The 22,096-nt window shown below is 37.9% G+C and overlaps 1 protein-coding gene and 1 long non-coding RNA gene across 6 annotated transcripts; both read left to right on the plus strand.

The window, feature by feature from the left end:
• Positions 1-7,456: 7,456 nt before the first annotated feature.
• LOC107079140 (uncharacterized) lies at positions 7,457-12,185 on the plus strand. The gene is made up of 4 exons (XR_001480100.2): positions 7,457-7,517; positions 9,593-9,743; positions 9,973-10,040; positions 11,520-12,185. It is a non-coding gene; the product is annotated as an uncharacterized lncRNA (long non-coding RNA).
• Positions 12,186-12,653: 468 nt separating this feature from the next.
• Positions 12,654-21,624, plus strand: LOC102692230 (phospholipid scramblase 1-like). Of its 5 annotated transcripts, none has more exons than XM_015361060.2 (9): positions 12,654-13,118; positions 13,294-13,433; positions 14,844-14,900; positions 16,249-16,334; positions 16,587-16,629; positions 17,834-18,054; positions 18,468-18,629; positions 19,265-19,426; positions 19,645-21,624. In XM_015361060.2, the coding sequence occupies exons 4-9, from the start codon at positions 16,275-16,277 to the stop codon at positions 19,672-19,674; spliced, it is 678 nt and encodes a 225-aa protein (XP_015216546.1). In that variant the 5' UTR covers positions 12,654-13,118; positions 13,294-13,433; positions 14,844-14,900; positions 16,249-16,274; the 3' UTR covers positions 19,675-21,624. The 5 variants fall into 5 exon arrangements, with proteins under 5 accessions (XP_015216546.1, XP_006637767.1, XP_015216545.1 ...); XM_015361059.2 differs by having other exon boundaries at positions 12,657-13,118; positions 16,190-16,334; XM_006637704.3 differs by lacking the exon at positions 14,844-14,900 and having other exon boundaries at positions 12,655-13,118.
• Positions 21,625-22,096: the final 472 nt, after the last annotated feature.

Below are 22,096 nucleotides of genomic sequence, written 5' to 3' on the forward strand. Positions count from 1 at the left end.
AAGGTCTGATGAAATCCATTTGTCTCTGAAGAGGCCTGTAAACCAGATCAATCCACCTCTATCATTCTTCCTTTCCTTACAGCCTGCAATCTGCACACATTCTGACATCCTTACCTTCACCTCTAGTCTTGTAAGCCTCTTAATTAGCCCGGAGGAGTGGCTACTTCTCAGTAGACAAGCTCATAGCGTAGTCCACCCTGATAACTTCGTTCTCTCCTATGAAATTCCACTCCCTCTGAGTAGTATTTACTCATTCAGATCAGCTGTGTTTCATTTTGCAGGTTTTTCCAAATTAGTTATAGCATCCTGATGTAACTTCATCAATATCTTTTGAGATTTGAAAAGTATCTCTTAATATTCTATACTGTAGCTGAGACTAAACAGATTAAGTGCTTTTAACCCGCATGTATTTAACAATTTTTAAAGTATAAATTAATCTCATCCTTGAACACTCCTCAGGACTGTAAATGTATTTTTGGAACATGGTGACCAAAATTTAAAATAATATTCTAGCTAACACACTATATAATTTTATCATAAATTTCCTAACTTTAAACTATGCAGTAGTAAAATTAGTACTGCCAATGCACATTACACAACAAAGCAGTTTATAACCTGAAGTGTAAAGATCAATGCAGAATTATGAGCATGAAGGTTGAAGCAAAGAGGCTGCCAGACATTTCTCCCACTGGCAGGTATCCAGAACACAGGACGAGAGAGCAGAGAGCAAGAGGAAAGGTGAAGATGTGAAGGGGGGGGTATGGGTGCCAACACCATACCAACTTGGACTCCAGCTGGGATTGTTGGGCGGAGTCCACATACTGTACAATGCAAACTGAGCTGCAAAAAAACATCAGCACGATTGTTGGAGGCCAACAGCACAGATAAGGAGATAAGGAGGAGGATGGTTCATAGCCACATGAGGTGAAGAAGGTTCAAAAGTGTAGACCCAGACCTGACACAGTGAGCTCAGTGAGGTTGAGCAGGCGTCAGCATGGCAATTCCAACTATGAAATTGTAGTTCAGGCGTTTGTGTAATACAGTATGTCGCTCTTCAATCCAAAGTAAGCAGCAGTCCATGGGTCATGAGGTGAACCCAAAAGCAGGCAAGGAAACCAGGCAAAACAATGATGAGTAGACAGGTATTTTCCAAAGCCACAGTCAGAACATGCAAAATGTATAGCTGAATAGACACTGTGGATTCTCTGTCTAAAGCACTGGAGAATCCAACCTTGTGTAAGAGTCCCCAGGAAGCACAGCTGTGCTATTCCCCAAAGCCTTCCCTGAAAGGACATGTCTCACTGACTAATGGTGATGCAGGAAACTCCCACTCAGTGATCCAGGAGCTGGTTATACAGGGTGAACACCTTAGTGAGGGTCTCCTCTGAAGCCAGGCCAGGCAAGAACTGTCAGCTTGGCCTCCCAGGAATCTCACGTCAATGGGAAGCGCCCAGGTGTGAATGGAGTCAGGAACCCAGGCAGCTCCCTTTGGATATACCCTGGGAGACGTCTGCTAGGAACAGGTGTAAAAGGAACCCTGTCTTTAGGCCCCTCACAGTACTGGGAACCCTGGTTCAGCACAGCTCCAGGGAATGATCCCAGTCAGAGCCCGTGAGCAAGGAATCCTCTGGAGTTCAGGCTTACAGAGTGATATTGGAAGGAACTGGACACCTGGCTCCCTAGGAAGAAAAGAGAGTAGCCTCTAGCTTAGACACTGGAAGGTGAAAAAGGAAAAAAAAGAAGAAAACAGTGAAAAGTATACAGTAAGTGATCCAGACAGCCAGAAAAATAAAAGGTGAGAGAGAGGAAAATGCCCCAAAGGCGAGGAGAAAATGCGGCCCCACAGGGAAGCCAGAAAGGCAGCAGGAAAGAGGACAGCTGGAGAAAAAGCCAAACGGCAAGGGCAGGAATCTCAATAGAACTGAAACAGGGCTGCTGGAATGAGGGAAAATGACTGCACGGAGGAAGCCCTGGGGTCCTGGACAAGGAAGACTGCCTCCTGACAGGGGATGAAACCACAAGACAGGGAGGCCAGAAGGAAGAATCCAGGGTTCTAAGATGAAGGCCAAGAGCTGGCGTGCAAACTGGAGTGCAGAGCGGAGTGCAGACTGAGACAGTAACTGCTGTGCAGGGCAAGGCGTAGGCTTGAAGTCGAGGCTGCTGTGCTGGGAAACGCCAAGGCTTGATGCTGAAGGTGCTGCTCTGGATGAAGTGAAGGCTTGAAGGTGAAACTACTGCACAGGGTGTAAAGAAGGCTTGAAGCTGAAGATACTGTTCAGGGTAAAGTGAAGGCTTGAAAGGCAGACTGATTCAGCAGAGAAATAAGGAGAGAATGGAAGCAGTACTGCAAACAGGACAAAACTGGGGTGAACAAATTACAAGGGTGCAAGCACTGTATTAATTAAGTGCTGTTAAGGTATTTCAGCGCTCTTTGACAGAAATTAAGTAGTAAGATACGAAAAAGGACAGTAATTGAGGGTTAGTCACTGGGCTCTGGGCCACATCCTAAAGAAATGAGGTTTGAATCTATGGTTCTGACTGTAGGTGGTAAGTCATTGTGCCATCTGAGGGCCAGCATAGAGAACAAATGGACCTGGGACTTGTGGCCCCTCACAAATGGCATTGTCAGTAACACTGAGACACTGGATCACAGTGCCCTTGCAGGAACAGTGTACTGGAGGTGTGCTGGTGTAGTCCCTTTGGAAGGCTAATACCAGGGTTTTGAATCTGAGGTAGGACATGAACCGGAAGCCGATGTAGAGAGATGGGAAGAAGGGTTGATTGTAGGATTTGGAAAACTAATATCCAATTTCAGCAAAAAGAAAAGATAATATTGTTTGAAGAATTAACGTGTGTCTGCAGAGGTCAAAGGGAAATCTAGTAAATCTGCTTAGTCTCTAGTTAGAATTTCCATACTATTTCCATACTATTAAGTTTTTATGTTATCTAAATTGCTTTCATGTTATGATTAATTTAAGCTACATAGATGTACTATTAATTTTTTTTGTTCTGATAATTGAGTTTGCATACCTCTCCATATGTATTGTCAGTTTCCATATGAAAATGAGCTGTGTGTCTTGTCTCCAAATTGAAAGCTTTCTTGTCTTAAATTTATTGTGAGATTTATTCCGTCAGACACATTCTTATTTAAATCTATTTTCACTCTCAATTATTCCTTATGCTTGGAGAGGATTAAAAGACTGGTATTTTGAGATTTTCTTTTTCCATGTGCTCAATACGACGTAATACTGTAGAGAAACAGCCCTCCAGAGGGATGGTGATGCTGTGGCCCTACAAAGGTGTCATTGAATTCTTGGAAGACTATTCGTTCTTTATGAAAGCAAAGTAATTTATCCGATAATAATCAGACATAAGCAGATTTATAAAAATGATCTACACTACTTATCTACCCATGTGTTTTTACAGCACAAATCAATGTGGGAATTGATTGTAATTTATTGTATAATCTTTATACTAAAACTAGGATAAAGTTTTATACTTTAGTTTTAAATAAGTTTTGTATAAAATTGAGTGCACATCACTTTTATTAAAGTGTGGAGCACATAAAAATTCTTTAAATGTGCTCTAGGAACAGGTTCAAGCAGAAAGCATCTTTAGATGTGTATTAGCTGAAATAGCTATTAGCTGAATTAGCTTATTAGCTCAATTTTAAATACTTATTCTACCTTATGCCTAGTTGTCAAGTTGAAACTAAAGGATGGCCTTCTTTTGCAAAATATTTGTCTAAATTCATATTTTAAAAGTCTCCATTTCATCTCTGATCCTGTACACTAAAAAAGACAATTTTGTATATCATCACATTGAGTGATTTCCTAATAGCTGTAATCCATATTATGTGATTATTAAGAGTAAAGCATGTTTTTGTTTCTTTAATACCATGCATATTGTTTCATGTATGCTACATTACTTTAGGGTTATTGCTTTATGAAAAAAAGCTATTTGAGAAATGTTCTGACAGCCCTTCACCTAATCCTGTAAAGCTATTTTTGTCCCAGTGAAACATAAGTCAATTAAAGAAATATTATTTTAATCTAAATCTAAAAATGGAACAAGTAATAGGTTTATTCCATGCTGGAAAGAGAAGAAAGAAAACACAATGTTTCAACTGTAGAGCCTTCTTCAGGTGTGAGGGTGTTCAGCATGGAATAAACCTATTACTTGTTCCTTTGCAGCCTACGCATGCTGATGCAGCTACCCACCTGAACTAAATCTAAAATATTTTGGATAACAATATGAATAAAATTAATTAATTGAAAGTCTGATATATATATTTTGTAAAAACTAATATATGACTATTATAATGCTCATTCTAGTGAACATATATAATATTCCAGTATACAGATAGAAACAGAGGGATGACACCCAAGATTTAATATGTACAGGTGTAATTTCCAAGGTTTTGTTTCCAGGAGAATTATTTGAGCTGTCCAATGGCTGATTCTGATAAGAAAAATAAAAAAGAATACAGGAAATTCTTAAATTTCAGGAAATTTCTAATGATTTGCATAAATTTGCTAGCACAACATTGAAAAACAGAGGTTTGAAGTTATTAATTTCACATTTGCGTTTGGCTTAGAGCTACTAACTCTTTCCCCAAGTAAAAAAACAAAACAAAAATTAAACTGGAAAAATTCAAGAACTATCTTGAAATTATAGAGAGTAACTCAATACTCAAAATCATCATAATTGTGGTTTTAAAGTATAGCAAAAATTGTGTTCAGATTCTTGGGCATTTTCCTGTATGACACTCTATGTGATGACTTTATTGTGATGGCATGAAGAGCCCTTTTATACTGTAGGGTTTCAGGAAATTTAATCACCCGTGTTGCACCAAGGTCTTTACAAGAATTCTTAGACTTAGTTTTGGAAGAAAACCAAAAATATAACCTTATTGACAGTCTCCTTGTACCAGAGGAACCGGTTCTTCTCTACATAGCTAATTTTGATCTTTATCTTTGTAGATAAGTCTCTATAGTCTCTTAGAAGAGTTTGAACAGAAATGGTAGAAATTATTTTATTTTTACAACTGTTTTATTTATTTTAGAGGTATTTTTCTGGTCTTCAAAAACAGTGACTCAATTATTATTGTATTTTACAAGGTTTATCAGTTCTTTCTTATACATTAAAAGTTTGAGTAAGAATTCCCATTTTGAATACTATTAAAATGAATACAGCTATCATTACAGGCTCACCACAACAAATACCATTACAGGAGCTCTCACTAATGCCAGGCAAGTGCAACATTTTTACATAAAGATCAGTTCTGCCTATTGCTGGCAATGACGTCTTGTTTTTATTAGTTTTCAAAGCATAACAAAAGTGAAATAAAGAACAATACCCAAATGTGGAGCTCATAAAAAAGAAGGAAAAGGAAAAAGGAGCTATGTTTGAAAGTGCTTTAAAGAAGAAAATGCATCTTTCCAGCCGGGAAAGTGCAGTTTTGCTTTATACTCTCATATAATGTTTTGAAAATGAAAGCAAATACTGTAAATTTGATTTGAAAGTATCTCAGACACCCAGGCATCCCTGAATATTAACAGTAACTGTCACGGATGTCCGAAAGATCATGCCATGGATTGGCCAGGAGAGCAAGAAAAGACCCTATGCGTAGTGGCAAAATGGGGGTTAGCCTGGGCTCCGGAGGTCAGACGATGTCGGGTAGAAACCTATGCCCTCAGGACGCAGAGGACATGACCTGGTGCTAGAAGTGTCTCAAGACATCCGTTCCCTCAATGCTGAGCGAGGAGGAAAGGGTGACCAAGAAATATATAGCCCCACAAAAAGACACACCAGAAGGACAAGCAAAGCACAGGGAAAACGGAACCGGACAGAGTAGGAGTGCCCTCTAGCCCCCTTCACTGGGGGAAAAACCTAATTTAACTAAAAGGAAACCTCTGGGAGTCCATGGCTGAGAGCTACCCCCTCCTCCAGTGTAAAAACCTTTGAGTAGAGAAAGGGGGGGCCTGGCAGGGCTCCAGGGGAGCGAGACAAAAAAACAGACTAAACACATAAAAAAGCACACACAACAAAAATAAACCTGGGAGATCAGGGAAACAAACCACACGAGAAAGACTCATAACAAATAGGAACCAAGAGTCCAGGGAAACAGGGGTCAGGTAGAGCAGGGAACACAGAAACCAGGACCTGAGAAAACCGAACACCAAAAGAACATCATAGATGAGGAGCAGTCTGATGCTCTTTAGCACAATCACAACCGTATACACCAGAAGTATACATACTGCAGGTGCCAATCAATGGAGACTGATTGCAGAGCAGTTTGCAATGGACAAGGCATGCTGAACCACTGGCATGATATTACAGTACATAATTCCATTCTGTATGCCAGTTTACAATCGTTTAGGTTGTGTGCTTAATATTTCATTAGAGAAAAAAATGTTGTCCTAGGCTGCATTCTATACAGGAATCTCTGTAATACGAGAATCTCTGTAACCCCATCTCATATCAAAGTGACTGGAAAGATTCAATTTAAGCCCTGAGAATGAAGTCATACATAAAATGGAACAAATAATAGGTTTATTCCATGCTGGAAAGAGAAGAAAGAAAACACAATGTTTTGGCTGTGGAGCCTCCTTCAGATGTAAGAAAGAGAGGACAGTCAGCAAAGATAATATAGTGTGGGAAAACAAAAGCCAGGGGAGAGGAGGAGGCGGGAGCAGGGGAGAGGCAGAGTGGCCAATCAAGTGGTGCGAGGTTAAAAGAGGTGAGGAGAGGTGTGAAACGAAACCTACAAATGAATAGAGAGAATTAGAAGAAAACAAGTCTGTTGTTGAGAGAAGGGGGAAGGTATGAGCCAAGTTTCAGGATAATTTTAGTTTCTGATGTCTTTCTGCTATAAGAGTTAAGAAACCGAAACAGAGAGATCAGTGTGATCATGGCCGTCAGAGTTGAAATGAGAAACTATGGGCTTGGAGAAATCCTTAATCTTCACAGCCCTTACATGTTCTCTGAAGTGGTCTCTGAGTCTCCTTCCTGTTTCCCCAATGTAGATGGCTGGGTGTTTACCGCAAGAGATACAGCAAATAAGGTTGTCGTCCGAGTGAATTGTCCTGAGGGGCCTTGAATGAGTTTGGTGTTAGATGTGTAAAACATTGTGCTTTTAATTTGACGTTTTATGACGGTGAATCTCTAGGGCTGAAAGTAATCCAAAACCTTAAAGAAAAACAATGTTGGTAAACTTGACAGCTACACTTTGACGCAGGTTACTGAGTGAGTAGTATAAAAATGGGAGAGTTGCAATAACCTTATTCAGTGGCCTATCTGTCTTGTGTCTTTTTCTTACGTTCTATGGCAGTGTGTCTTTATAATAAGCAGCAAAGTATTGGTAACTTGAAATTGTATTAAAGACTTATTTTTGTTTTCCTTCTGTTTTCATTAACTCTCCAGCCCAAGGACACATAACCAAGCCCGCTGCACTGGTAATGCCAGCTCCCCCCAGGCTTGAGGGCTGTCCTCCTGGCCTGGAGTGCTTGTATCAGGTAACCACAATACTGCATTCCTACGTTATTGTTGTTTTTATTTGTCTTTGTCATTGCTTTTTTTCTCCTCTTGTATGTTACAAAATCACTTCCCAGTGTATTTCTCAGTAACCCAAAACTGCAATTTCAATCTTCTCTACACCGAACTAGTGATTCTAATTTATATTCATTTAAAAGTACAATTTCCTGCACTTTTATCTGTCCAGGGACTCTCCTTTTGACATACAGTTAGTCAAATATTTCTTTTGATAGGATTGGAAAAAGCTTTGTACACATATCCAGATTTAAAAAAAATAAATAACTTTGATCTCTCCATTAGTGTCAAATTACCAACCCAGTGCATGGTGTCCTTTTCATTGCCCAACGACTTCTTGGTTGTGCATGTTAAATTTACTTGTTCTTATGTGTTATTATTTGTGTTGTGTTCTTTTAATTTGAGAAGAAAAATGTCTGCATTTTCCTGCCTAATATATTAACCAGCATGGGTGTTTGTTCTTAAAACAACTGGCTTGACCAATTGCACATTTTTCAGAAAGTGGAGCTTCTTGAAGGTAAAAGTTAAAATTATGTTGTAAGCATCACTATTAACAAGATTCTGGTCTTCTCAAAGTAAGATGTCCAGGGGACTGTTTCACAAAGCAATATTACTAAGTTAACCGAATACCTGTTTTGACCATGTTGATTTTCAGTTTAGTAAAGCAGGATTTAAGTGTGTCCAGTTAAGTAAGAATAGCAACATAACCTTTTTTAACCTGCTGCAGGACATGTTAAATTAAACATGTTCTACATTTGCATCCTGTTTATTTTAAAACTTCTATTTACACTTATAATTTCTAAACAAACTCACTTTCCTAACCAACATGATCACAGCATAATAATAATGTTACTTTATTAGCCCTATACAATTTCTTGCATTAGGAATTTGTTTTTTTCACATACCCCAGCTTGCTCTCCATGAGACACAGACAGGTAGAGAAGCTTGGGGTCAGAGCACAGGGTCAGCCATTGTGCATTACCCCTGGAGCAGTTGGGGTTAAGTGCCCTGCTCAGGGGCCCAACAGAGTAGGATTCCTCTGCCAGCTGCAGGATTTGAACTGGCAACCTTCCAGTCACAGATCCTTAGCCACAGAGCCACTGCTCCATGGTGGCATACTGGTATAATACAGTAAAAATATTCCTTCCACATTACAAAGATGTTTGTAAAGTAGCAACAAGAATTCTAAACATTTGCATTAGATAATAGATAACAGGATACATGGACAAATGGTTTTTGGTTGAAAGGGGATGCCATTGAAACAGTTGAACTGAATATGCGGAACTCCAGGCACAACCATTCCATTGACAGTGAGAAACACTTAGACTCCTCATGTGTCATTGCTGACACCTTGAAACTTGAAACAATACTGTGGGGGGTATTATACACTAGAGCAGTGTTTTACGATTGCAAAGAGATACTGTAAGAAGGTTTAACCTACACAATGCACAAAATTTGGCTTTTGAAGGATTTATTCATGTTACAGGTCTACAGAGAGCTGTAAAGGATCATTATGTTGATAAATGGTTAACAATACATTCATATATTTATATTTGTAATGCAAATTCTTAAAAGGTGTTTTTAAGTTATTTTTTTTACATTTCTTAGTTCTTTCTGGCTGCAACCCTAACAACCAATATGAGATTAAGAATGGCCTTGACCAACCACTTTTCTTTATGCAATTGAAGAGAACAACTGTTTGAACAAGTACTGTACTTCTTTGGGACCTTCAGTTCCTTTACCATAAAGATTCATAATTATATTGGTCAGGAGGTTATAACTGGTTATAACTACATCCAGGTGGATGCTGCACATTGGTGGTGGTGGAGGGGAGTCCCAATTACCTGTAAAGCGCTTTGAGTGGAATGTCCAGAAAAGCGCTATATGAGTGTAAGCAATTATTATTAATTATTAATATTATAACTGTGAGCCGCCCTTTAAGATTTAAGAGCTGCTGGTATCCCTGCTGTCTTCAAGAGACAGAGTTCATGTTGATGTAAGAACGATATATCAACAGTACTCATTTTTTATTGCACTGCAGGTGAGATCTGTGAAATGATCTTGAACAGTTGGCAGGATTGGCAGGCTGTATTCAATAAATGTTCACCACTGCATGTAACTATAAAGTGGAATTTCCAAGAGACCCTGATATCAAAATAAAAGCTGTAATGACTGCTGCCTGTTCTCTTCTAGTAAGTATACCTTTACAAACTATTTACTGGTTCCACCAAAATGCCAAACTGCTCACCAAAATCTTGGTTAAATTTTAATTAAAACATTAGATTAATCCAAAGTGTTCACTAAAAAAAAGCCTAAATATCATGGTATTTGCACAAAGACCAAAAATAACTAAATATATTCGTGAAATGTATTAAAACAATGCTTTTGTATGTTTATCAATTGTCATTTTTATTTTTTTAGGATTTCATGTTCTGCACCACTATTTGAGAAACAGCAGGTTAGCAGGAACCGAAAACAACACTAAAAGGGTGAGAAAAAATCCAGCAAAAAGCAAAGAAATATGTGCCGCTGTGCCTCGCGATATCCAGGCTGGGCTTGGGCTATGGAATGGGGTCCAGTCTGGGGAAAAGAAGCCGCTTAGCACAGCAGTGACCAGACTGGACTTCAACGGGGCCCGTCTGGTAGACCAGGGTGCGTAAGGCCAACAACAAAATAAAAAAACTCAGTGCGTGAGAAAGTGTCTGCCTGCCCCGGTGAAAATACGTGACGGGACAGGCCAAAAGGAAACGAAAAGAAAAAGATCACCGGCTTTACGCGGGTACAGTCCCCTCCGGGACTGCTGGTGAAAAGATGCTCCCCTTCCGGGGGCTGCTCTGTTCGTTCCTTGAGGGAGGGGGAGGGGGGGTCCAGTGTGCCTTCATAGAGCCCTCACACCTGCGGCTCATCCTCAAAAAGCCAGAACAGCTCTGACGTCAAAAGCGAGGCACTCCACACTGGACACGCCCCCGCGTAATGCCACAGAGGAAATCATTTCAAAGTTCAGGAGCTAAGCAAATCTGAATTTATTCCCAGCAGTTGGTTAAAAGATACCAGAGCTTGAGTAAGACACTTTCCCAGGACCGGGAATTATCCTTCTTTTTCTTCTTTCACCAGCTTTCTAAGGCTTAAATATTTTTTTTTTCTGATATGCTGATCAGAAGTGAACACAATATTCCAAGGTCTTACTGATGAATTCTAAAACCTAGCTTCCTTGGATTTCAATTTAGTACTTTTTCCCCATACACCCAAGCAATCCATGTACCTTTTATTGCTTTCCAGTTTGTGCTTGAACAGGGCTGCAGTGACAAAGGTTGCTCTTATCAGACTTCACCACCTACAGTACCAAGTCATGATGTGATGACATGAGGGCTCTCTTCCAGCAGGTGTGACAGAGCCAGTGTTTCTGCACACTCCCTTCTGTAAATTTTAAACCTCATACAACACTTCCAGATCACTGTCCCAAATGTCAAGGCCTGAGCACACAACAGCTATAATTTTCATGCCATAAAGTCTTTTCAGTATGACAAAAAGTAATTTAACATTTTATTCAAACATGAAACTTGTGTTTACTGTTGGTGTTTACTGCTTTAATACAGATCTACTAATATTTTCTACCCTAAAACTGTGATGTTACATTTGTCACAGATTGGTATGTGTACAGTACCACTTTTTGTCAACATATCACTTTATGGCATTACAGCTGCGTTTAACACTAACACTCTTGACCAAATCAGGTCTAAAGGACTTCATTCTACAGAATTTGTGGTAGATGAGTGATGTTCCCATACAACTGAATAGCATGCTTCCCGAATTCATGGGGGGAGTTGGGATGATCATAATATTAGCATTGTATTTGATGTGATCTTAGTTTTTGATGTGATTTTTAGTTTTAATATGAGTACCTTTTGATTTCTTAAGCATTTCAATAAAAATTAGTATATTCATTCTATTTTCTCCCTGTTTTACAGATCCACACAGGATATCCAGATTTCTTTTACTTCATCATAATGTGACCATCATGTCCTGGACTTGAAGACCTCAAGAGGACTTTTGTCATGAGTCCCCTTGTGTTCACATGTCCCTGGTGGCCTTGGTCATGTGTGTGAGTGTAAACGTGTATGTTTGTGCGAGACAGTGTTGGTGCAGCTGGATGTTTCTGCTGTTGCCCAGAAGCTGTGATTGTGCAATGTTCACTTAGCACCCATGGATACAAGAGAAGATATGGAAGAACAGACCCCCAGTGGGCCAATGGATCTTCAGGGAATGGGAGTCTCTCTCCTAGCAGGAAGCTCTTTCTTCCCTAGTGTCAGGTCACCCCCCAAGCACACAAAAGAGGTTTCATCTCAATAGTATCACCATCAATAAGGCTACATACTACCTAAACTTCTGCTAATGAATAATAATGGATACAATGCACTATTCACTAAATTATATCGTTGTGTGGATTTTACAATTGACAATTGATTTTTTAATCATGTTATGTGACATCTTGAAGTTGAAAGATTTATAATGTTATAGCCTAGAAAAAAAGAAGAAACTGCCAAATTATCTTTTAAATAAAATACATTTAACATTTCTCTTTTAGTAGTTTAAGTAGGTATGTCAGTGTGTGTGGGTTGCAAAGGAACAGGTGAAGGTTTATTCCATGCTGAAAAGAGAAGAAAAGAAAAAATGTTTCAGCTGTGGAGCCTTTTTCTGAAGAAGCCTATACAGCTGAAAAGTTGTGTTTCTTTTCTTCTCTTTTCAGCATGGAATTAACATTTCTTTTTGTTGGGGAAATGATAATCAGTTGCTGCCATGGTTTTACTACCTAGAAAATTAGGTGTATTTCTCTGAATGCTTCATATATCTGTTATTATGTATTTCTCATGAGCCATTGAATTAATGCTTTATGTGGTTTTAATGACATGCATCCATTTCTGTTTTCTTTATTTTAAAAGATGTTTCTATTCAATTTAATGGTTCTGTATCCTGGTCCCCTGTCTCCTGAATTTTGCTCCAACTGAGTTCTTAATCACGTGCTAATTTATTTAAATATTTCTATCCTTATTTTCATATTTGCTTTCAGCAAAAGTTCACTGGAATTTGTAATTTGGTACCAACACTGTACTAATACGTGTGTTTCAGTACTGACTTCATTCAGGAATGTGAAATCAAATGTGACCAACCAGATTTAAGAAAAAAAACACTGTGGGATTGTCTGGTGCATTGTTATTGGCATCTGTGTGTTTTCATTATAATACGGGTTCCTTTTGACCGCATTTTTGTCAAAAATGCCTGTGAACATTCTTAACAAATTGAGGAGATTATAGGTTTGCTTGTTGAGGCATTAGGAAATCAAGAATTGTACTTTAGCTAACGATTTTTAAAGTCAAATCAGAATAAATAACCCTTAACCAAATAAGCATATAAGTTAAAAACACTTATAAATATCGAAGATCAAAGGACCTGCGTATTAGAAACTAGTGATCCCTCAGGATAAGAATTGAGGATTACTTGAGGATTAAACGTTTCTGACAAAAAAAACAACAGCAGTGTATTCCACAGCGATCTTTAGAATTGCTCATGTAAGTTCTTTTCATTTTTTCTGCAGGAAAATAGCTATATTTTCTTACTACAGATACTCAGAGCATCAAACCAAATTATATTGCGGTTTAAACGGGGGGAATATCTGGATTATTCTAGCGGTTTGTGCTCGATGTTTCAGTTATTGATTGCATTTCCTGTATGTCTTATTATTAGACCTTAGAATGAGGCTTCAAGGCTCTGGTGTCGATCCGTTACACTGTTGCAAGGTAGTGGCGTTTTTCTTTGGAATGAACAGCTAAAAGAAAATAAAAGACATTGTGATTTAATTTTGCACCACTACCTTGTGTTTATTGGTGAGTATGCTTGTTTTTTATGTACTGTCTAAATTTCAGTGGGTAGTTTACTATATTGTAGTATTTAAAAAATTGATGCATCTGATGCATACCCTTTCAAGCTCTCATGTATGACTAAAACCATGAAGATATACAGTATATAAGTAGGTGGTGCTAAACACGTCTTTTCCCAATATGATACAGTACATGAACAGTTCTTGGTGGAGATTGCTGTATTTCACGCATTGTATAGAAATGTAATCCAAAGAGTGAAATAAATGTCTGAGAAATGTGCTTTAAGTGGGCCAGCGCGTTTACTGTATGTGCTTCTTTCACTGTGACAGGAATTCACGCAGGTGCATCTAAGGGATTGGCTAACGGGAAATTCGATGAAATAACCTCGTAGTCATTGGACATTATATGACCAATCGTGCGCGGTGGAAAATATAAAAAACCGTAAAATGTAATATCTCGACTGCAATTCTAGTGCGCAATAAACGTGTGAAACTAACGGTTTAAATTAATCCAACTAGCATATTAATATAACTGATGTGATCGAGACAGTAAGTTTATTATTATTAGTAGTAGTAGCAGCAGTAACACAGTACATCATGTTACAATTAAGAACAATGACAAGGCAAATTTTCAATTTTTGTAACACGATATTAAAACAAACTTTCATGACTCAATGTTGTTATATTGAATGTTTGAGCCTTATTGTTGTGATGTTTTTACAGCATGTACTGTAGTTAAATAAAAATATATGGAAAGGCCACACTGAGCACACGATGGTTAGCGACGAGATGACGAAATGTTACAGTATGTCCATCAAATGTGAAAGGAATACCACCTGTTGAGACTGTTCTTTTAGATAAAGATACAAAACAATGCTATTTGGGGGTAATTAGATTCGTCATGATAATAGCTCTCAATGTTACTTTACACAGGGGCCAAAGCCCTTCGTTAGCGCGATAGGCACGTTGCCTTCATTAAAAAAATATTGTTTCCAATTGATTATCCCCAAATCAGTAGTGACTGTTTTTTAGATAATATGGCAACGTGCCTATGTTGCTATGAACCATTATGTTTGAACTGTACAGCTGCAAAGTTTTTTAATCATCTGACCAATGATGATTTGCGTTTGACCTGGTGTAGCTAGGCTGGCAGTAATGACATCATTGCTGCTAGTGTGTTGCATGGTGGTGGAGCAGATTATTTTATGTACTGTATGTTGTTTCTGCCACAAAGAGCAAATTCATTAATTTCTTAAATGACTCTTGGAAAATAGTTGTTGATTTTGCTAGGAAATAATGCAATTGAGCATTGGGATGGAGCATTACAAATAGCAACAAATCTGGCTAGATGTGGACTATGTAGAAAATACTGGAACAATGCACATAATTCTTTAACCAATGCTGGACATTACTACAGGTACTGCAAATAAATGAAAAAAAGAAACACATGAGACACAGCTGTCGGAGCTAAAGGGTAAGATTTTCAGCAAAGATACTACATATACAGTGTTCCCCCCTTGTTACCTGACCTCATCAGATCTGACAAGCTAAGAAAGACTAAGGCTTTTTGTGATGAAAGATCTGCAAGGAAAACCAGCATGCTGCTGCAAGCCTTTCTCGAAGAGCAGTAGGAGGCGCTCTTCCATCTGTACCAGAATGTATGAAAGAAAACAAGGCCCTAGCATGGGCACTGGGAATTTAGATGTGATGTCAAACTGAAATCCTGACAGCTTGGCCATTCACCATACAGTATATGATTTTAGTTTGGAACTCGTACAGTGGTTATTTAAGTCTCCATTCCCGATGCACAGTCGCTGGAAGACTTTATACCTGTGTGTAACATGTAACAGCCGGAGTTATTTATAACTAATATTGTTATTTAAATATTGCTTTGACATGTGCTCATGTATAAGTAAGCTGAGGTAAATAGGTGTCAGATACCAGCTAGGTGAGTGAGTGCTAGCAGAACTAAATGTCAACACCAGATGGTGCTAGTTGTCCTTTTCAGAGGAGAATATATGAAAAATAGTGAATATTAAATATTGAACAAATACAAAATACAAATTTACTCTTTTTAATTGAATTGTTATTAGCTGTAATAGTTTGCAGTAAAAGTATTGCATTTTATCAAGTAAGTGATAACTAATTTGTATTTCTTTAATTAAGGAATTTCTATTAACAAGTCAGTGGGCAGACCTGTAATATATAAAGAGTAGAATGAGTTTTAAACAAGATTATATGTAAATTCCATGCTATACTCCCTTCAAAGAGTACACCAATTACTACTCAGCTACTCTAAGAGCATCAAGTAGAGGAAAAATGTGATATTCACCATTACAGCATGGTAAGGTGTCGCTTATAAGCACTAATTGAGTAGTGCAAGCATATACTGTAACATGAAGTCCACAAACACTTATTGTTCTTTCTAAATGTGTGGAAAATGGACAATATTATTTTACAAAAGTAAATTTTATTTCAGCTCTAAATTATTTACACTGTGGGTTCAATTACCTGCTGTGTAGTTTCATGCAATCTTTGTGTTTGAGTTCGTATGTGATTTTGCAAGTGTGAACCCTGGCATCCTGGAACATTTCCAGTTATGTTTGCATTTTAATAATCTATTGTTTGGCCTCTACTGAGTCGAAGAGCTGAAATATGCTGTATTGTGTGAAACCCGTATTACATGGTTCTGTTATAGTTGTTATAAAGTTGACATCTGTTATACTGACATGTAAGCTAACACAAACTATTTCATGCTTTCAGCCAACTACAAAGGCAAAAGCAAAAAGCATCTGCAGCATTCCCCTCTCTCTGTCCCTCAGGATTCGTTACCACGACTGCATACGTAATGTTGCCAGCACCCCCAGCTATGCCAGGCTGTCCCCCTGGACTGGAATACCTGACTCAGGTGATGTTTATCATCACTTATTGATTTGCTCATATACTGTATGCTGTATGCTGTTGTGCAAAAGTAATAGATATATTATTCTACTGTTATATAGGTCTACTTTTCACCCAGTGTTTTAGCTCCTTTATGCAGAAACACAATTATATGGTGATCCTGTATTGAAATTTGAGCTTTGAACCTAATGGTAAATCTGAACAAAAGGTACTGAATGAAACCTCTGTCTTTGAAAATGATTTTCCATTTTCCTCGCAGATTGACCAGTTGCTTGTTCAGCAAAAAGTGGAGCTTGTGGAAGGTATTGTGACCAGAATATATTGACACTAAAACTATGTGTGTGTCTGTATTGGGAGAATGATGGCACAATGCAATTTCTGTGCTATTTACACTCTTTTCAGCAGTCTAAATTAAAGCCAAAAAATAAAATAAAAATATGCAACTGTTATATTCATTGTGTTTGCCCTCCAACTGGGATAGGCTCTGGGTTATTGTGACCATTGCCAGAAATAACCAGCTTTTTGAGATGTATGGCTTAATTGGATACAATATAGCACTTGTCATTGCAAAGGATCTCAAAGACGTTATGCATACTGTATATCAAGGTGGGCAGAGAATCACTTCATCACTGAAGTGCAGCACTCACCTGGCAGGAGTGCACCAGCATCCCTACTACAAGGGCGGAAGAGAACAAAATTGTTTCACAAAGTGAATTAAAGGAAAACTTTAGGTAGGCCAGTGTGTGCAAGCCCATAGCAGACATTATTCAGGACCCTGGGCTTAAGACATTTTAAGACGTTTAATACTGCTGCACCTGCTACAGCACAGTGTCCCCAGTCACCAGAGTGGGGCACTGGTTTTCAGTGGTGGGTTTCGCCTGCTGGTCCACCAACATGGTTTACAGCAACACCCTGGTTTCTTTTTCCATGTACTTAACTTCTGAGGTTGTGCTAGAAAATTCAATGCTGCTTATGATAGAGTCTGTAACATCTGAGTTCATTGTTTTTTTGTCTACACATTGCATGCACATTAATTTTTAGACACGTTTAAATCAGTCTTCTTTCATCGCCTAATAGTTATTTGGACTAAGAAAAGACTAAGAAATTGCCTGTTGAAGTAAGGCTGTACTTGAAAGTGTTTTTGAGCTAAATTGCTTAGATTGAAATAATTATAAACTCTGATTTAGAAAATGGGTGACAATGGTGCCAGTTAGCACCCCTTACTCTCAGTTCTACAGTAGGTCCCTGGGTTTGGTCATAGACCTGGACACATTCTGTCTGGAATCTGAATGTTCTTATTAACTAGGATACTTGAGGTCTTTAAGTTTGTCTCTGTGTACTTGTGTGTATGTGCTCTGTAACATGGTGTCCCATCTAGGATGTGGTCTCAACCATCGCTCTTTGCTTCTGGAACAGGTTCAAGGTTTCAGCAACCTTTTAGCAAAAATAATTGCTGGATGAATGGATTCCGGGAAAACAGAACCCCTTGTGCTCTTTTTGTTTCAGCTCTTGTAGGCTTTGAGAGCAACAACAAATATGAAATTAAAAATGTGTTGGGACAGAATGTCTTCTATGCAGTGGAGGAAAATGACTGCCTAACTCGCCAGTGCTGTGGACCCTTGCGGTCTTTTACTATACATGTTTTGGATAACTTTGGACAAGAAGTAATAAGTGTGACCAGACCATTGAACTGCGATCGTTGCTGTTGTCCATGCTGTCTTCAAGAGGTACAAGAATCCTTAAAATCTCGTCATTTCTTTCTGTATGGCAGGATTTTTGTCTTTTCAGTATGTAGAAAATTGAGAAGAACAAATTAAATGTACAGTATGCATTTCATTTATATGCCATGTGTCTCATCAGAACAAAAGCTTTCCCATGTGCTTGCCAAGTTAGAAATATAAAACAGCCAAGGAAAGATGTGATTATAGTAAAAATGCCAAAATCGTAAAAAAAATGGGTCTGGCTATAATGACAAAGTTGCTTTGCCTAATTAATCAAGTCAGTTTATGTTAACATATTGTAATAAGTTTTAATGAACTATGACAGCCGTTTTTTTCTTCTTTCTAATTATATTGTTCAGTAGGATTAACTGTTTATTAGATCAGAGTTGTTCATTTGCTGCCTTTTTTTCCCTCCACAGTTAGAAATTCAATCACCTCCTGGAAATACTGTTGGATATGTTGTTCAAACTTGGCACCCTTTCTTTCCCAAATTCACCATTCAGAATGAGAGAAAGGAGCCAGTTCTGAAACTTTCGGGTCCTTTCTGTGGTTGGAACTGCTTGCCAGACATTGACTTTGAGGTATTGTTTTCCGAAATAATATATTCAATATGATGTATTCAATAATAATTAGCATCCCATCCTGAACAGTGAAATCTGTTTATACATTGTATATATTTAAAATACATTGAAAAGTGTTGGAACTAAAAGTGTGGAATTAATAAGCCACTCATTGCCAACCACTGAGACAGTCTATTATCTTGACACCAGGTTCTTAACATTTTGATTCAGTAATTTGGCTAGATTGTAATAGACGAGAAAGACTAGATTTGCAAGAAAATTTGGAGTAGCTTTCCTGGAGGAGGAACATTTTGGCAGCCTTGCTGTAAAATGAGACCACCCATACCATACTCTGAGTATTGAGCTGGTGAGTTTTCGCAGGGGTGTAGGAGGGCTAGCGGGAGGTTTACATGCTAAGGGAAGTTCCGGGTGTGAAACCTATGTACACAGGCAAGCAGAAGTGAGAGATTAGGACTTAACCTTCCTTCCGAATTTCTATTAGAACCTTTATAATTCTATTAAGCCAGTATAATAAGAAAGGTGTTTTCTACTTGGATCTGTATGTGTAAATGTACATTAGTAAACATGTAAATCACACTCATCGAATTAAAAATTAGAATGGAGTGTCATTGTCCTAACTGTCTTTTATGGTGCAGGTTTTGACTTTAGATGAAACAGCTAAAATTGGCAGGATCAGTAAGCAGTGGACTGGGCTCCTTCGAGAAGCTTTCACAGACGCAGATAACTTTGGAGTTCAGTTTCCTTTAGATCTTGACGTCAGAATGAAAGCAGTACTGATTGGTGCCTGTTTTCTGATTGTAAGTACATCAGAATAAAATTAATTATTTTGGCAATAAACTGTGACATAGATTGACTAGTCTTGAGTGCATGCTTAACCAATTAGCAATCCATATTTTATCCAATTATGTTTTTGCTTGTGCTGGATCCTGAGGGACACTGCACATCACAGTATGTTAAGTGAAGATGTGCATTTTTTATCTTTTGTGTGAACATACTGTCTTTTTTTTGTCTTTAGGACTTCATGTTCTTTGAAAGCAACCAGTAATGGAAAGTCATGAAGAGGGCACTTTAGAAGGACATTTTGGTTACACCCACGTAATGCTGTTTTACTGCACCTGGATTAATTTTGTTTTAATTTATGTTTGCAAAGTCCAAGAAATTGTGTGAAATCTAATGGGAAGAGCTTCCCAAAAACTCAAGAACAGTTTGAGACTTACATTTTGGGTGTAAAAGATATATTAGAGTGGCTTTGGATATTGTAACTATGAACGTAACTGTCTGTCAATTTGAGGTGGGAATATGCAATGTTAATAGTTAGTGGAATTTACATAACTGGCAACAAAAACTACAAAGAGTACAAATAGCTTTTAATGGCAACTACTGAGATCTGCCTATAACATCGTTGAGGAATCCTGGCTCAGGAGAGTCTGTGCGTCTGCAGGTTTTCATTCCAGCTCAGTTCAGTTGTTTGAGCTCAGCTGTTCTCCTTGAGCTCAATCGGCTCATTATTACCTTAATGAGGTTCTCCCAGCTCCTCACAGCTGCTGCTTTGAAGAGACCTTGAAAAGCTGTAGACAGATGGGCCATCTAGGACCAGTACTGGACACCCCCTGGTTTATAGAGTCAAGAGAATACCATTAAAGGGTTAGTAAACCATTCGTTTTAAAAGACAAGAAAATAATGTGAAGAACTGATTGACTTTAATATCTGAAAATTCAAAAGCATCTTTATGTACTAAACCTGTAAATACCACAATAAATACCATCCTTTACCTGTCTCTAAATTACCCCATTTCATCTTGATGGCTTGATACTCAGTCCAAGCTAGACATTCACAAAACATTAATATACTAAAAAGAAGCTTATTTAAATAAACCCAAAGGCTGATTTGAGAAAACCTATAGATCATATAAAACTGCAGCTTCAAAATACAATTTACCTTAAAAAATGTACTTTACAAAGTTGCTTATATTTATACAACTTGAAAGAATATATTTAAGTGGAATATGTGTAGTTTCATGATGTTTGGGATACCAAATATAAGCTCTGAGAATTGGATACACTCAAAAGCATGCAGTAGAGAGATGTGAGTTATAGAAGGATGTTTTATTTTACTGCATTCTGTTACTAGCCTGTATTTTGTGCAAAAATTACTGTTTCTCTTTATCTTTATCTAAAAGCTGTTTTCACCAGATGTTACGTTCCTGTATTTATCGCTTTGAATGTTTTGTTTTATTATATTCATGAGTTTCCGTTTTGTTTTATATTTAAAAATAAGGATGAAAATATGTATTTTTGTTGTGTTTGTATTGGTTTAAAGATGTTACAGGTATTTAAAACATTGTAAACTGTAATCCCTTACTTAAAAGCAAAAGTGAGCCAGTTTCATAACTATTACCTGTTCAACACTTGTATGCAAATTATGACATGCTGAACAATAATAAACACAGCTTTAAATATGAGCTCATACCTTTCAACTAATTCATTTTAAGAGGTTTTTTATTAATGTCTTTGTAAGAAAGGAACTTGGATTCAATTGTTTAATTTTAAAATAAAACTTTAAATTTTGTATTAATCTGCTAAATAGTAACTTTGGTTTGGAGTGGAAAGTTACATAAACATACCCAGAGGTTTAGCAGGAATTACAGTTAATTTAATCTTGGGTTCATATGTTCAATGCTTTGGAAACAGTCAAGTACAGGAAGGATACCTACAGTTTACAGCAGTTTATTACCCTCTGACAAGTGTTTCCTGAGATGCATGTTTCCTGCATGTGTCATACTCAAGTGCTTAGTTTAACACTAGAAAGTCAGGATCTAAAAGAGTTGACAAAGCATAAACCTAACACATTAACAGCTGTGGCTCAGAAAAACATGAAGGGCTGGGGAAATATCTATAGAGTGGATTCCTAGAGAACCAAATATGTTTGTCCTAATGAAAGCATTTGTGTTGAAATGTTGACAGTTTGTGAAATAATAAATATATTTTGGATTATATTGTGTGCATCCAGTCAGCTCTGTTTTTTTATATTGCTTTTTATTTGGATAGTATCTCCATGATATTTATTTGCTCATAACAGTAATGATTTTTAATATTTGGTTTATGATTGCCATTGGGATGCCATGGGGGTACAGTGGTTAGTATTGTTGCCTCGCAGTACTGGACAACCCTGGGTTGAATTCTGGACCTGGGGTGCTACTGTATGTTATCAAGTTTGTACATTCTCCATGTGTTGATGTGGATTTCCCCTGGGCCCTCTGGTTTCGTCCCACAGCCCAAAGACATACTGGTAGGTTAATTGGCTTCTGAGAAAACAGTAGGTTAATTGGCTTCTAAAAAAACTGGAGTGAGGATGTCTTTATTTATGTCTGTATGTGCCCTGCCGTGGACTGACATCTTGTCTAAGGTGTATCCTACCTTGTGCCTGTTGCTTGCTGGGATAGGCTCCAGCTCACCCATGACCACGTA

This window comes from Lepisosteus oculatus, chromosome 13 (assembly GCF_040954835.1).
Source record: "Lepisosteus oculatus isolate fLepOcu1 chromosome 13, fLepOcu1.hap2, whole genome shotgun sequence".
Taxonomy (NCBI): Eukaryota; Metazoa; Chordata; class Actinopteri; order Semionotiformes; family Lepisosteidae; genus Lepisosteus; species Lepisosteus oculatus.

Bases quoted from the DNA above. Each gene is read 5' to 3' on its own strand.
- LOC102692230 (XM_015361060.2), top strand. From the start codon at position 16,275: ATGTTGCCAGCACCCCCAGCTATGCCAGGCTGTCCCCCTGGACTGGAA. The intron at 18,055-18,467 runs GTACAAGAATCC...TTCCCTCCACAG, and splicing joins GTCCATGCTGTCTTCAAGAG to TTAGAAATTCAATCACCTCC. The intron at 19,427-19,644 runs GTAAGTACATCA...TTTTGTCTTTAG, and splicing joins TTGGTGCCTGTTTTCTGATT to GACTTCATGTTCTTTGAAAG.